Raw genomic sequence first — 13,592 nt, 5'->3', positions numbered from 1 at the left:
AAGATATATAGGAATATAAAGGAAACCAAAAATATTAAAATAAAGTTATCAAAATAGTTTTTTTTTAATGTTCAATGGTCCCAGATTTAGAACCTGTGATTCAAATGTTTGAAGGGACCTCAATTTCTGCCTGTCACTCAATTAATGAATGTTTTTAAAAAGTCTACTGTGTGCCACACTATGGCTAGTGCTGAGGATACCAAAAGACCCATAACACAGTCCCTTCTCTCAAGCAGCTCATCTCTCATTTTATAGACAATAATAATATAGCTTGTGTATAATAAAGACATATATATCTATCCATATCTCTTTAACTATCATTCTATCTCTCTATCCATCCATCAGTCCATCTGTCATCTGTATGTCTATAAATGCTTAATGTGCTCTAAGCACTTTAAAATTATTTAAATTATTAATATTTAAATAAACATTAATTTAAAAATAAACAAGCAAATGTAAATAAATACATATATTTATATAAACACATATAAATAGAATAAACATAAAAATATAAATGAATAAATGAAAAATAAATATTAATTTAAAATTCAAATAAAAATATTTAAAATTATTATTTCACAACGACACTGGGAGGGAAGTGCTATGATAATTCTTTTTTTTTTTTTTTAACAAAAGAGGAAACTTACAAAAACAGAAGTTCATTGACTTTGCAGTGATGATGATGATAACAATCAAAATGCCATCCTATTTTTTTTTTGCTTTAAAGTTACAAAGCACTTTTTTTTTTAACATATCATCTCATTTGATCAGAATGACAGTTCAGAACGGATCTCAATAGCCATCTGATCCAAACCGTACAGAAAAAAATTGCTCCACAATGACCCATCCCAGAAAGGATGAACATCTGAGTTTCTCCAAGTTCCAAAGGCACTAAATGTCAGAAGGAGGGATCCCAGCCTCCTCCAGGGCTCTAAACCAGTTTTTTTTTTTCCTGTCTTAGGAGGCTGCTTCCCAGGCAGAGCCTGAGCAGAGATGACCACACGGAGGCTTGCAGCCACCCAGTTCCTTTGCCCCTCACAGCTAAAGGATTCTTGCCCTCCCCTCTCACTCCTTACCTCCTGGATGGTGATGTGGGGTTTTTTAATGTCTAACTGGAAGACGTTGCCAAATATGGGCAGCTGAGGAGGGCCCGGGGGAAAGTTAGGGCGCTGCCTCCTCCTCTGCACATAACTTGCCAGCATCAGGAGAACGGCAGAGAAGAGGAGGAGGGTCTGCAGGGAAGCCGCTTCCCAAAGGGAAGGGAGCCCGTTTCCTAGAGAGAGCTGCATCCTTCTCCAGCTCCAGCACCAAGGCCAGCCAAGCCAAGGTAGTTCTACAGCAGCAGCAGCAGCAGCGGGGCCACCAGGAACAGAGTTCAAGTGAGAGATGAAGCTTGAGTTGTGTTTGTTCCTTGAATTTGCAGATTGGGCGGGTTTTGGTGAACCGGGCAGTGAGAGCTGCAGGGAGTGCGAGCCTCTTCCGCGCTCCACCCCACTGCTCCCTGCCTGCACTTGCCTCCTGACAGTAAACTGGCCTCCTCAGGGGAAAAAAAAAAGACTGGACTTGTCTCCTGGGAACTGGAGAGATTATTTGGTCGGGGTGGCCAGGGAAGGCACCCACACATGGACGGACCATCTAGTTGGTTCCATATCACAGAGCCACAGCTTTGGGGCAGGAAGGACCCCAGAGAGTCAGCCTCTCCTTTAGAAGAGAAGAAGAAAAGGTCTAGAAAGACCAGGAACCTGACAAGCTCACACAACTCTGTGTAGGTTTCAGAGTTTGGGTTGGACCCCACCTGGGCTGACTTCAAGGCAGCCTTCTTGTCCCCAAGACATACTGCCTCTAAAAACAGGCTTGAGGACTAAAGTAGAAATGTTCTAAATCTGGAGGCCAGGGACCCCGGAGGGTTAGGTGGGGTTTCGTGAACTCAACTGGGAGAAAACAATTTTAGCTTTATTCAAATAATTACGTTCAAATAACGCTATAGTTTAATTGGAATAAATTGGGATGATTAAAATGAATTCTAATATAATTAAAATAATTGAAATAAAATCTGAAAATAATTGGAACACAATTGCCATATAATTAGGAAAAATGTCATAATGATCATAAAATTACAATATAACAAGAATAAATTGGAATTATTGGAATAAATTGGAATCTTTAGAATAAAATTCCAATGTAAACCCATATAATTGGAATGTCCTTTGTATTATAGTCCTATGTATGTACTTTTATGTAATTAAACTGTTTAATTCATTTATTTATTGTCATACCAAACTAAAAAAATATTTTAGTGACCTAGAAAAAAATAATAGCAAAATTGATCTGGAAGAACTAAAAATCAAGAACATCAAAGGAATTAAAAAAAACCAACCACATTTGAGCAGTTATCATTTTTCCAGTTTAGATATAACTTTATTTGGGTGAAAAGTGTTTTGCAACTGTGTTCCTGTAATTCCTGTGTTTGTCTTGGCAAGTAGCCTCTCAGTTGTGTATTGTCCTTAGTGACTTTAAAAGGAATTTCTCTTCCTGTGTTTTGCTAATGGACTTTGCTGGCATGGTATAGAAAACCTGGTGATATCTGTGGGTTTATTTTTTATCCTGCAATTTTGCCAAAGTTATTAATTTTTCCAATAGTTTATAGCTTATTCTCTAGGATTCTCGAAGTATAAAATTATATCATCTCCGAAGAGTGATAGCTTAATTTCGTCATTACCTACTTTAATTCTTTCAATATCTTTTTTCTTCTTATTACTAAAGCTAACATTTATAGTACAATATTAAATAATAGTGGTGATAATGGCTATTGTTGTTTCATTCCTTATCTTACTGGAAAGGCTTCTAGTTTACTATCTTCATTGCAAATACTAGTTGCTGATTATTTTATGAAGGCACTATTTACCATTTTAAGGAAAGCTCCATGTATTCTTATGCTCTTTAGTGTTTTTAATAGGAATGGATGTCATGTTTTTGGCATAAAGTTTTTTCTGCCTTTACTAAAATAATCATTTGATTTCTATTAGTTTTGTTACTTAAATGATCAATTATGCTGATGGTTTTTCTAATATTGGAACCGCACAGCATTCTTAGTATAAATCTTACCTGGTCATACTTAATGATCCTTTTGATATATTGCCGTAGTCTTCTTGGTAATATTTTAATTTAAAATTTTAGATTATTCTTTAAGTACATTGGTTTATAATTTTCTTTTTCTCTTTTTTTGGTCTTCCTGGTAAAAGAGGAAATTAGTCTGGTGACTGGGGTTTGCTTGAACCCAATCTCTGGTGGTGATGAATCTTCCCAGGCTCAGATAGCAAGATGGTTACTTTCTGTCCTAGGTCCTTTGAACACACAAACTGACTCTAGCTTTAAACACAGTGAAAAGGTATATTAAAGATGGTGACATGGATTAGGTAAGGATTAAGGGCTCAGAGATTCCCTAGCACTAAAAGGATCTACCTTTTCCCAGACCACTGACCTTGCAGAAGGTCTCTTCGGTTTCCAACAAATATTGGGGTTACTCTGACTCCCTCACTGCCTAAAATCCCATTGTCCTATCTAGCTACCTAGTCTAAACCCGTAAAAATAGAGTCTTTGGTGAAAAGCCACAGATAGCCGTTGAGTCAGGAGATGTCACCAACAGTGACTTAGTCACCCAGGTGTTGGCAAAGCCCACCAAGGAAACTCAATAATTCAGATCACTGTCCAGAATAGGTTCTCTTAATAGGTCTCTAGATATCACTTCAATATCTGTGAACGCAGAGGGATAACAGGAATCAAATGAGATGATTAGGATGGGTTTTCCACAGGATCAGGAGAGAGAGATTCGATCAGGAGCTGTTGCCTGCTCCACCAATTTCCCCTCTCTCCCAGATGATTGTTAACCCCCTCAGAATCCTTCCCCAGGATTCTGAGAGCTCTTCTTCACTTCCTGGCTTCTTGCATTCCATCCAACTTCTGTTTCTCTACTCTGGTCCTTCTCCTTTTCCCCAAATCTTCTCGTGACTGGATTGGATATCATCATTGAGTTTGTGTCATAAAAAGAATTTATGAGGGCTCTTTTTTCTAAATAGTTTATATAGTATTCAAAATAATTGTTCTTTAAATGTTTGTTAGAAACATTCTTGTTCTTGGGGATTTTTTTCCTTATGGAGTTCATTGATGGTTTGTTTAATTTCCTTTTCTAAAATGAGATTATTTAAGTATTCTACTTCTTGTGTTATTCCGGGCAATTTCTATTTCTGCAAATATTCATCCATTTCACTTAGACTCTAATATTTGTTAGCATATAATTGGGCAAAATAGCTCCTAATGATTGATCAAACTTTCTCTTCTTAGACAGTGAATTCACCTATTTCATTTTTGATACTGGTAATTTTATTTTTGTCTTTTCTTTTTTAATTGAAATTAACAAATGCCCTATTTCATTCATTTTTCATAAACCAATTCTTATTCTTCTTTATTAATTTAAACATTTTCTTACTTTCAGTTTTATTAATTTCTTTCTTGATTTTCAGAATTTCCAATTTAGTTTTTAACTGGAGTTTTAAAATGTGTTATTTTCTGAAAATTTTAAGTTATGTGTCCAATTGATTGATCTGCTTTTTCTCTATTTTATTGACGTAAGCTTTTAGAGACATGAAATTTTCGCAAAGTATTGCTTTGGCTGAAATTCATTAATTTTGATATGCTGCCTAATTGTTGCCTTTCTCTTTAATGAAATTATTTATTGATTATCATTTGTTGTTTGACTCATCCCTTTTGTGGAATCAGAATAGGTTCCAATTAATTTCTCATTTGTCTTTTGTGGCCTCTATGGCTTTTAAAGATTATTGTATTATGATCTGAAAAGAAAGTGTTGATTATTTCTGCTTTTCTGCATTTTGTTGAGAGGTTTTATACCCTAATATATGGTCAGTTTTTGTCTCAGTGCCACATATTGTTAAGAATAATATACATTCCTTCTATTCCCATTCAATTATTTCAAGAGCTTTGTTAAATGTAACTTATTAAAAATCATTATTCACTTTATTAACTTTTTTCTTGTTTTATTTTTCTGGAAAGGGGGCAGAGGCCAAAAAAGTTTGGGAACCACTGTTTTAGAGCCTCTTTTCCATTTGACCAATTATACTTTTTAAGAAGTTATTTTATCAAACAAACCTTTGCACCTCTTTTTCCATTTGGTCAATTCTGATTTTTAAGTTCTTACTTTCTGAAGTACTTTCTGTGTGTCCTTCTCCAAGATATTGAATCTTTCTTCCATTGTTGTCAGTTTGTTTCCCTATTTTTTCTGTTTCTCTTTTTAATTTTTGAAATCCCTTACTTCTTTCATAGTGCAAGACCAATTCCTACTTTTCTTTGATGTTTGATGTAGCTGCTTTGATCTCTTTGTCCCTTTCTAATTTTATACCTAGCTCTTGATGGTCTCCATAACAATTTTCTATGGTTAGGGGTGGTTGCGTTCTTTGTTTGTTCCTTTTTCTTGACTTTTTTATCTTAAAGATGGGCTATGTTCTCAGGGTATAGGAAACTCTCTCTTAAACTTTGGTATTTCCTTGCTGCCAGCCTCAGATTTTGTTTTTGAGTGTCTGCAAGCTTTAGTCTTTCCAAGGTTTTATGATGGCCTATGGGCTGAGAGCTCTAGAAGTTTGCCTCTCAATGTTTATTTAGTGTCTCCCAGGATCCTCTATTGACATTTGTAAGATTTAAATTAATACACAATAACTCTAAGTATTATATTTTATAAGGTTTATTAATAATCACTTGAAGTAGAGAGAAAATAAACTAAAAGAAATAGAAGTTCAAACCTAATTATCTAACAAAAAGTAAACCCATGTGAGTAAGTTCTCCTGCCTGCCCCAAAAGTGTGCTTCAACATCCAAGATTTAGGGGAAGAGTAAGAGGTGGGACTTTACAAAACTTACATCCTTTGTATGTTAGCACATAACGTGAGAAGGAAAGTGGGATGCTGGGAATTGGAACCTGGGGAGACGATCCTAATTCAGGGCCAGGCACACTGCAGACTGATTTGTCCTGGTATTTAATGTCTCATTGCTAGCTTGAGCTGTGGCTTAGACTTTCAAGGGATGGATGTGGGGTGCTCTGCTGTTGGCTTAGTGAGGGTCTCAGGGACTTTTTGTTGGTTTGGTCCTGATTTCAAAACCTCAAGAAATGAGGGTAGGATGGTGGACTTACTGTTGCCTTGTGTCAGAGTTCCTTTGTGTGTCTTTGTTGTGGAATATATCTCCCTCTTACCCCTGAAATATATTTTTAAAAAGCTAGAGATTACTTAAACTGCTAAGTCAATATTAGCCATTCTTTTGCCACGTCAGGCCAGAAGGCTGAAGCATTCCTCAGTTATATGAAGAGAGGCAAGGGATCCAGGATCCAGAAAGTGATTGCTGTGCTGCTCCTCTATCCTTTTCAAATTTCCTCTGTGGTATTATGTTCAGTTTTTGGTGCCATCATTTCAGAAAAGACACTGGTAATTTGTAGAGGAGGTAAGGAATGCTCAGAGGCTTGTAGCTTTAGAATGGAAAGGGATGTTAGTGGTTATCTCTCATTTTACAGAAGAAGAACTGAGGTTCAACGCGAAGAGTGACTGGTTCAGGATCACAGGGTAGCATCAGAGTAGATGTCTGAACCCAGGGGACCTGACTCCATACCCAGTGATGTTTCTACAAGCACCATTCAATCTGCAGATTAAAAAAAACCCTTGATATAATGCTATAGGAGAAATTATTGAAGGACTTGTTGGTGCTTCATGTATAGGAGGGTGTATGTGTTTGGTGGTTAGAGAATTGAGCGTGGAGTCATCTTCTTTTGAAGGATTGCAGTATGGAAGAGGGATTAGCGAAGGATAAATAAAATGCAAAAATCTAAAGATTGAATAGGACCAGGTCCAAGATCTAGGTCAGGAATTCTCCCTAATGTACCAGAACTGATTTGGGCCTTGATAAGTCAGGGCCCAGATATAAAAATAATTCAGAATATTAAAAATAAATTCTTCCAAGAAGTAGTCTATGTGGATATAATATAGTTTATTTGAGCATGATTGATACCTGGATGTTGGTAACTTATTTAATAAGATGTAGAATAATTTGCTAGTCTTTTATGAATCCTATCCTAGTGCTATTGTTTTAATAGCAGGGTGAAATATTCTTCTGGGTAGACATTAAGCTTAGGCATACAATACATATTTTTGTCTGTATTGTTATCTCTGACTGATATATAGGATAAGGTCCTTAGCAGAATCTCAGCCACTTGAGGGAGAATTGAAAGAAATTAAAATTTGAAAAGATTAAAGTGAATAATAACCGAGTAAATAATAACAAATAAAGAATAAATAATAACAAAAAATAAACAATAATAAGATAAATGGAGTGGGATAATAAGTGAATCAAGGAAATAAAGTAAAAGAAAGATCAGATATTTATATATATATATCAAATATAGGTGTTTCTAATGAAATTCCAAGGCATAGAGTATGTTCTAAACCTTAGTTCTAGATATCAGAAATATATCAAAATTTTTAACTAAAGAATCTAATTCAAAATATTTGATCCTCATAGATTCCTTTGAATTCCCTTCAATCTTTTATTGGTTGTATCAAAGCAATATTAGACTCACAAAGGTGTAAAAAATGTAGCAAAGATGTAAAAAGGGTAGCAAGTAGGATAAGAAATTCAAATTATCTTGTACAGAGGGCCATAATTAGATATCCTTTATATTGATAAGATTAGAATCATAAGGTTTAAGTGAGCAATCACTTGATTACGTAGCTATTGGTAACATAAAAACCTAGTGAGCGTATTAAGTTGTGATAAGATCTATTTTTCAAGCAATTTTAGGTAAAGGTGTTACGAGTGATCCAGCTTAGGAAAAGCATATCTTCCAGAGAAGCTTCTGCAGATCAGAATGATTCCAGAATGTCTATGAAGAGGAACATGACAGCAAAAGATGTCACCAGAAATCAGAAATATGTGTCATGAGACATTGAGATGTTGGACATAATGGACTGGATAGTAGGGATTACATCACTTATCCTTTTTGTATCTCTCCGATGTGCTGTTGTTTTATTTTGTAAGACCCTTGTGCTAGAAGGTGAATGCCTCAATATTTACCTAGAAATCCATCCATCACTCACTTAAAAAATGTACTCTCCATGAAATTTGTAAGTATGATTTCTGGGGTTATTCATTGGGAAAACTAAGGCACAATTTCCCCAAGAATTAGAGAGTGGGATTGTATTTATTTTTTATATGCTGTATTAATTTCTCTCAAGGACCTGGATTAGGAGAGGTTTAATTCGGTGTGTTGACTTTTATATTCCCTTTGTTCTTAGGAACTCCAAAGAATGCTTTCCCCTAATAAAAGCTAATTATTTGATAAGGTTCTTCCTGCTCAGTACATAACCTGCCCTTTCCCATAGTACCCATGGAGATATGGAAGGGTTGAGAGTCTTGACTGTTAACTTCATAATTAATTAATTATTCACCAATCAGATATGTCTTAGGATATCTAATGGAGGGACTAAATTATAGGCTTCCAAATGATATATCATAATGTTGTGTGTGTGAATTTCCTGGTTTTTGATAATCAAGAGGATCATTGACCTATTAAAGTATTGGTTATATGCTTGCTTAATTAATAGACATTCTTACTCCCAAATCAGTCTCTTGAATATTTTAATTGTTACACTATTTAAAGAAATATAAAGTCATTTTGGAATGCCTTGGTTGTTTCTACCTTCAGGGATGGGTAGATTTCTATCCCCATCTATTTTCCTGGGAAAATCATTATTATCATTATTGTTATTTTTTAATTTTAGCAATTGGTTTAGGAAACTACTTTCCATTTCTCCAGTTATAAAATGGATCTACCTCTACTTACCTTTCAGGTTTGCTGTTGTCACAATTGAAACTTGTGAATAAGAGAAACTGAAGGAAAAGTGTTCTTTGCATGATCAGTTTATTAGCAATTTGCCTATTAAAAGGATCTAAGACCACATCAGTTGTTACAAGGACCTCATTATGAGCTGAGAGATCACTTTTAAAGGTATAAGGAGGAATCTTTTTTTTTTTAAACCTTATATTGTGTCTTAGAACCAATATTGGTTCTAAGGCAGAAGAATGGTCAGGTCTAGGCAATGGGGGTCAAGTGACTTGCCCAGGGTCACACAGCTAGGAAGTGTTTGAGGTCAGATTTGAACCCAGAACCTCCTAACTCTGAACCTGGCTCTCTATCCACTGAGCCACCCAGCTGCCCTCATAAAGGAGGAAGCTTATGAAGGGGAACATGAATAATTTGAGCAGCATGATTTTGGTTAACATGGGTGTTCTGATTGGCTGGGGTATTAAAAGTTTTCTTTATTATTCCGGAAATCTACCTTGTACAAACATCACTGATAAGAATTGGGGACTTTTACTGGAATAGGAAACAATAACTTCTTGATAATACCTGGAAAGATAGGAGGCTGGGAGAGCCTTTGGGGTAAAGATCTGACTTCATTGTGATAGAGAAATCACAGACTTTGAGGTCTGCAGACCTCCCCATGCCAAAACCTGAGAGCGTATCTTGCAAACAACAAAAACTCAGAGTTTCTTATCCATCCCCACCTCCTTTCCTCTCCGAAAAGTATTCAAGATGTCTTGGGGGCCACTTTTGGACCTTCTAAGTGTCTTCCATACCTGGCAGGCATGGAGGCCTCCATGACCACTTGGTGATTGCTCTCTATAATTCCTGTACCAGCTAGCTTGCTTAGAGCACATTGTCAGAAGGATTGGCTCACCCAGTGATTAACACAGTAACTTACTTATCATTAATATGATAACACACACTTAATATTATAATGACAATATGCACACATTTAATTTAGAACTCACATATTATCTTGGACTAAATTCTTAATCTGGTTACATACATAGACTTTTGCCTGAGACTTTATATATTCACTGTTACATTCTTCCCCCTAAAAAATCACACTCCAAGCATTGGTTAGCCTTTTAATTGTCGATTTTCTGGTTACATACCCAAAGTGGGAATGTTCCTATTCCTGGGTGACTGTACATGATAATGGGATTAATTATGATTTATTATCCATAACAAGGTTTTTAATAGAAAAGAGGAACCTAGCACATCAGGTGACTGATTAATATTTCATTTTTGAAAATCAAAGGAAATGATACATATGAATATACTTGGAAAAAATATTAGTTATTTAGAGATGAAAAAATTAGCAAAGATTGCTTGGGCTCCTTCTCCATTCAAGGCAGAGTGCCTGGGGACTGGAGATCCAAAGACATAATAAAAAACAGTCCCTAGCCACAAAGAGCATCCTCCCCATTAGCATATACACAGCATCTGAAACTCACCTAAACTCTCTGAAACCTTCCCAAAAGTCAGTTTTATTACATGAATTATAAGAGCAGGAGACAAGTTACTAACCAAACAAAAATATTATCTGGCCACAATGCTCAAGGTAGGAGAGGAATAGCATTGGTTCTTTCTCTTTTCATATCTTCAAAAGGTTTCAGATATAGAGCTGGAAGGGACCTTGGAGAAGCTCTTCAGTACTTTACATTTGAGGAAACTGAGTCAGGGAGGGATTTAAGTGACCCAAGGTCACTCAAAGTTATTAATTAGCATAGCAGGGATTTGAACCAGGTCCTTAATCACCAGATTCAGTAAAGATCTGCTTTCCTCGGGTGGTGTTAACGCCTCTCCATTTTCTTAGCAGGGAGATTCAGGTTTGGTTACAGCTATCCTTCCTTTGTCTCTGTCTCTGTCTCTCTTTTTCTCCTCTCTTTGACATCTCCTTCTTTCCCCACCCAAGTTCCAAAGGGAAGGATGAATGATTGTGGAGAACAAGGTGGATTCCAGATCCTTTCCCACCCCCTGGACAGGCTCCCCTACAGGTCAAGCTTGGGCTGTGCCTCTTGAGGATGGGCACAAATTTTGTAGGGGACAGGAGAGAGGGTGACGCCAGCTCGGAAATCTTGGCTTAGCTGGGTGTCTGGGGGAGCCTTGAATGTGAATCTCTGAAGCAGGCAAGTGAAGAAAATGAAGAGCTCGGCGCGAGCCAGCTGTTCTCCCAGGCAGACCCTCTTCCCTGAAAGGCAAAGAGATTGGAAAACAATGAATCAACCAAAGTTTGGCACAGGCAGTATGTCAGGATAAAGGGTCTCAAGGACCCAGATTGGGGAGTCAGTTCACCTGAGTCTGAATCATAGCACTGAGATGAAAGTTCAAGGTCATCTGGCCCAACATCCTCCTTTGACCAATGAGGAAACCACTGGTGTTAAGTGACTTGTCCAAAGTCAGAAACTAGTAAGGTTCAGAGGGGGAATTTGATGCCAAGTCTTCTCAGTTCCATGTCAGGCACCACATGTTGATGCCTTGCTGCCACCAAACTCAGAACAGTTGAAATAATGCATCTCAAAGCAGAGTTCCTGCCTCTGACCCTTATTAACTGTGAGATAATAGATAAGTCACAACCTCTTGGTGTCTGAAACCATTGCTTAGGTCTGGAAGATGCAGAGAAGGTGCCAACCTGCCTTGTGAGAACCTCGTGTGTGGCAGGTCCTGCCAAGGAGGAAAAACTGAGATGGGCATCGAGTCTGCTATCTAAGAGCCAGCTTGACTGGAGTTATTGACTTGAACGAAGGAGGAGGCTTTGGAAGAAGGAGGCAGACCATTAGCTTGGTATTTATTCAGCCTGAATGACATCTAGATGCTAATTGCACACTTAGACACTTTCCTCAAAGGCATGAAGAATTCTCCTCACTCCTCCAGGTAGCTGCTCTCAAAAACTCATTATCTCTGATGGGAGCATGTCCCAGTGCAGCCACCAGGAGAATGAGCCCGAGTGCCAACCCCCCTCAGTGCCATGATGAGAGCTGGTCACAGCAGCTGTTTGGTATCATGGGAAGAAAAGATGGCTTAAATAATAGTCACTTTTCAGTGCCCCTGAGAGTCCATCCCTGAGTCTGTCATTGCTTCTCTGAGAAATGGCAGGCAAGTCAGCTCCCTCCCTCTGTCTTCTTTTTTGCATTTGGAAAAAAAAGATCTGGGCGGGGGGCAGCTGGGTAGCTCAGTGGAGTGAGAACCAGGCCTAGAGACAGGAGGTCCTGGGTTCAAACCCGGCCTCAGCCACTTCCCAGTTGTGTGACCCTGGGCAAGTCACTTGACCCCCATTGCCCACCCTTACCACTCTTCCACCTATGAGACAATACACCCAAGTTAAGGGTTAAAAAATAAAGATCTGGTAGAGACTCCAATCCAAGTGGACTGAGGGGAAGCCCTTGGAGCCAGAGAGAGCACAGGAGCAAAGACTCAGGGTTCAAGGGACCTCAGGAAGCATCTTCTGCAGCTCCTTATTTTATAGATTTATAATTTGAGTCTCAGGGAAGTTAAATGACTTGATTGTGTGTGCCATCATTCTCCCATTTTAAATAATAGAATCATAGATCTTCCAGAATAAGTAAAGGGACCTGGAAGAGCCTCCTGTGCAAGGTGACATATGATGTGGATCTGGAAGGAACCAGGGAGCCCAAGAGGAGCAAGTGAGGAGGGAGGGCATGCCAGGCGAGGGGAACAGTCAGGAACAAGACATGGAGTCAGGAGAAGAAAGCAAGGTGTGGGCAGAAGAGAACATAGGCCTGGAGGGTGAGATGGTGGAGGGGAAAGGCAGGGTGAGACCAGGTGATGGAGAGTGGTCATTCTCAGCAGAGTTTGTATTTGGTTCTAGATCTAACAGGGAGCCATCAGCACTCAGTGAGCAGAGGGAGGCCAGGAGTAATGTGGTTGGACTTAACTCCACTGTAGGAAACTCATTTAGGTAGCTGGGTTGAGGATGGATTAGTATTAGGAGTGACTGGAAGCAGGGAGACCACTTTGGAGACTAGTGCATTGGTCGAGGCTAGAAATGATGGAAAGTAACTCCCAAAGGGATGAGAGCATTTTGGAAACTGTAAAGTGCTGTGTGTGTGTGTGTGTGTGTGTGTGTGTGTGTGTGTGTGTGTGTACACATGCAGATATATAAACATATACATACACATATGTGTAACTTTTACAAGCCCAAGTTTATAAGGGAAGGAAATAAACAGGATGTGATGCCTTGGGGGGAAATCATCTAGTCCAATCAATACAGTACAGGATCCTCCAAATGCTATATTCAAGAAGCAACCACCCACATTCACAAAGGATAAATTGTGTATATCAAATTGTTAGTACATATATGACATGAAATGTAGCGCTCCAAAGGGATTCTGTCTTTCTTGCACACTTTAAAGAAGATTTCTAAAGGTTTCCTTTCATTGTGATACAATTTCCTGACCAGAGAATAATATTAGTTCAGGCACTGACATGTGATTGTGAGACTTAAGGGTGGGATTTTCAGAGTATTTCAATCCTAAAAAGGTTAGTGCCCCATGGCTGAAGGCCCTCTTCCCCATGAGTGTGACTCACCTGCTGAGAAAGGCAGAAAGGATTCTCTTTTCTTAAATTGACCATTCTCCAGAAAATGTTCTGGGTTGAAGGTTTCTGGGGTGGCCCACTCCTTGGGGTCCCTGTGCAAGGCGGTCAGATTG

The 13,592-nt window shown here is 38.2% G+C and overlaps 2 protein-coding genes across 2 annotated transcripts in view; both read right to left on the bottom strand.

The window, feature by feature from the left end:
• The window catches only part of LOC123245775 (cytochrome P450 2J2-like), a 41,097-nt gene extending 39,800 nt beyond the window's left edge, over window positions 1-1,297 (bottom strand). The window contains exon 1 of the mRNA XM_044674778.1: window positions 1,077-1,297. Within this exon, the coding sequence (XP_044530713.1) occupies window positions 1,077-1,289 (213 nt within the window). The 5' untranslated portion in view covers window positions 1,290-1,297. The remainder of the gene's footprint in view (window positions 1-1,076) is intronic.
• A 9,616-nt stretch (window positions 1,298-10,913) lies between these two features.
• The window catches only part of LOC123245774 (cytochrome P450 2J2-like), a 29,894-nt gene continuing 27,215 nt past the window's right edge, over window positions 10,914-13,592 (bottom strand). The window contains exons 7-8 of the mRNA XM_044674777.1: window positions 13,471-13,590; window positions 10,914-11,113 (exon numbers count right to left, since the gene is read on the bottom strand). Coding sequence (XP_044530712.1) covers window positions 10,914-11,113; window positions 13,471-13,590 — 320 coding nt within the window. The remainder of the gene's footprint in view (window positions 11,114-13,470; window positions 13,591-13,592) is intronic.

The sequence above is a fragment of the Gracilinanus agilis genome, chromosome 4, assembly GCF_016433145.1.
Source record: "Gracilinanus agilis isolate LMUSP501 chromosome 4, AgileGrace, whole genome shotgun sequence".
Taxonomy (NCBI): domain Eukaryota; kingdom Metazoa; phylum Chordata; class Mammalia; order Didelphimorphia; family Didelphidae; genus Gracilinanus; species Gracilinanus agilis.
The sequence above is the reverse complement of the archived record's forward strand: the minus strand, read 5'-3'. Positions and strand labels throughout refer to the sequence as shown.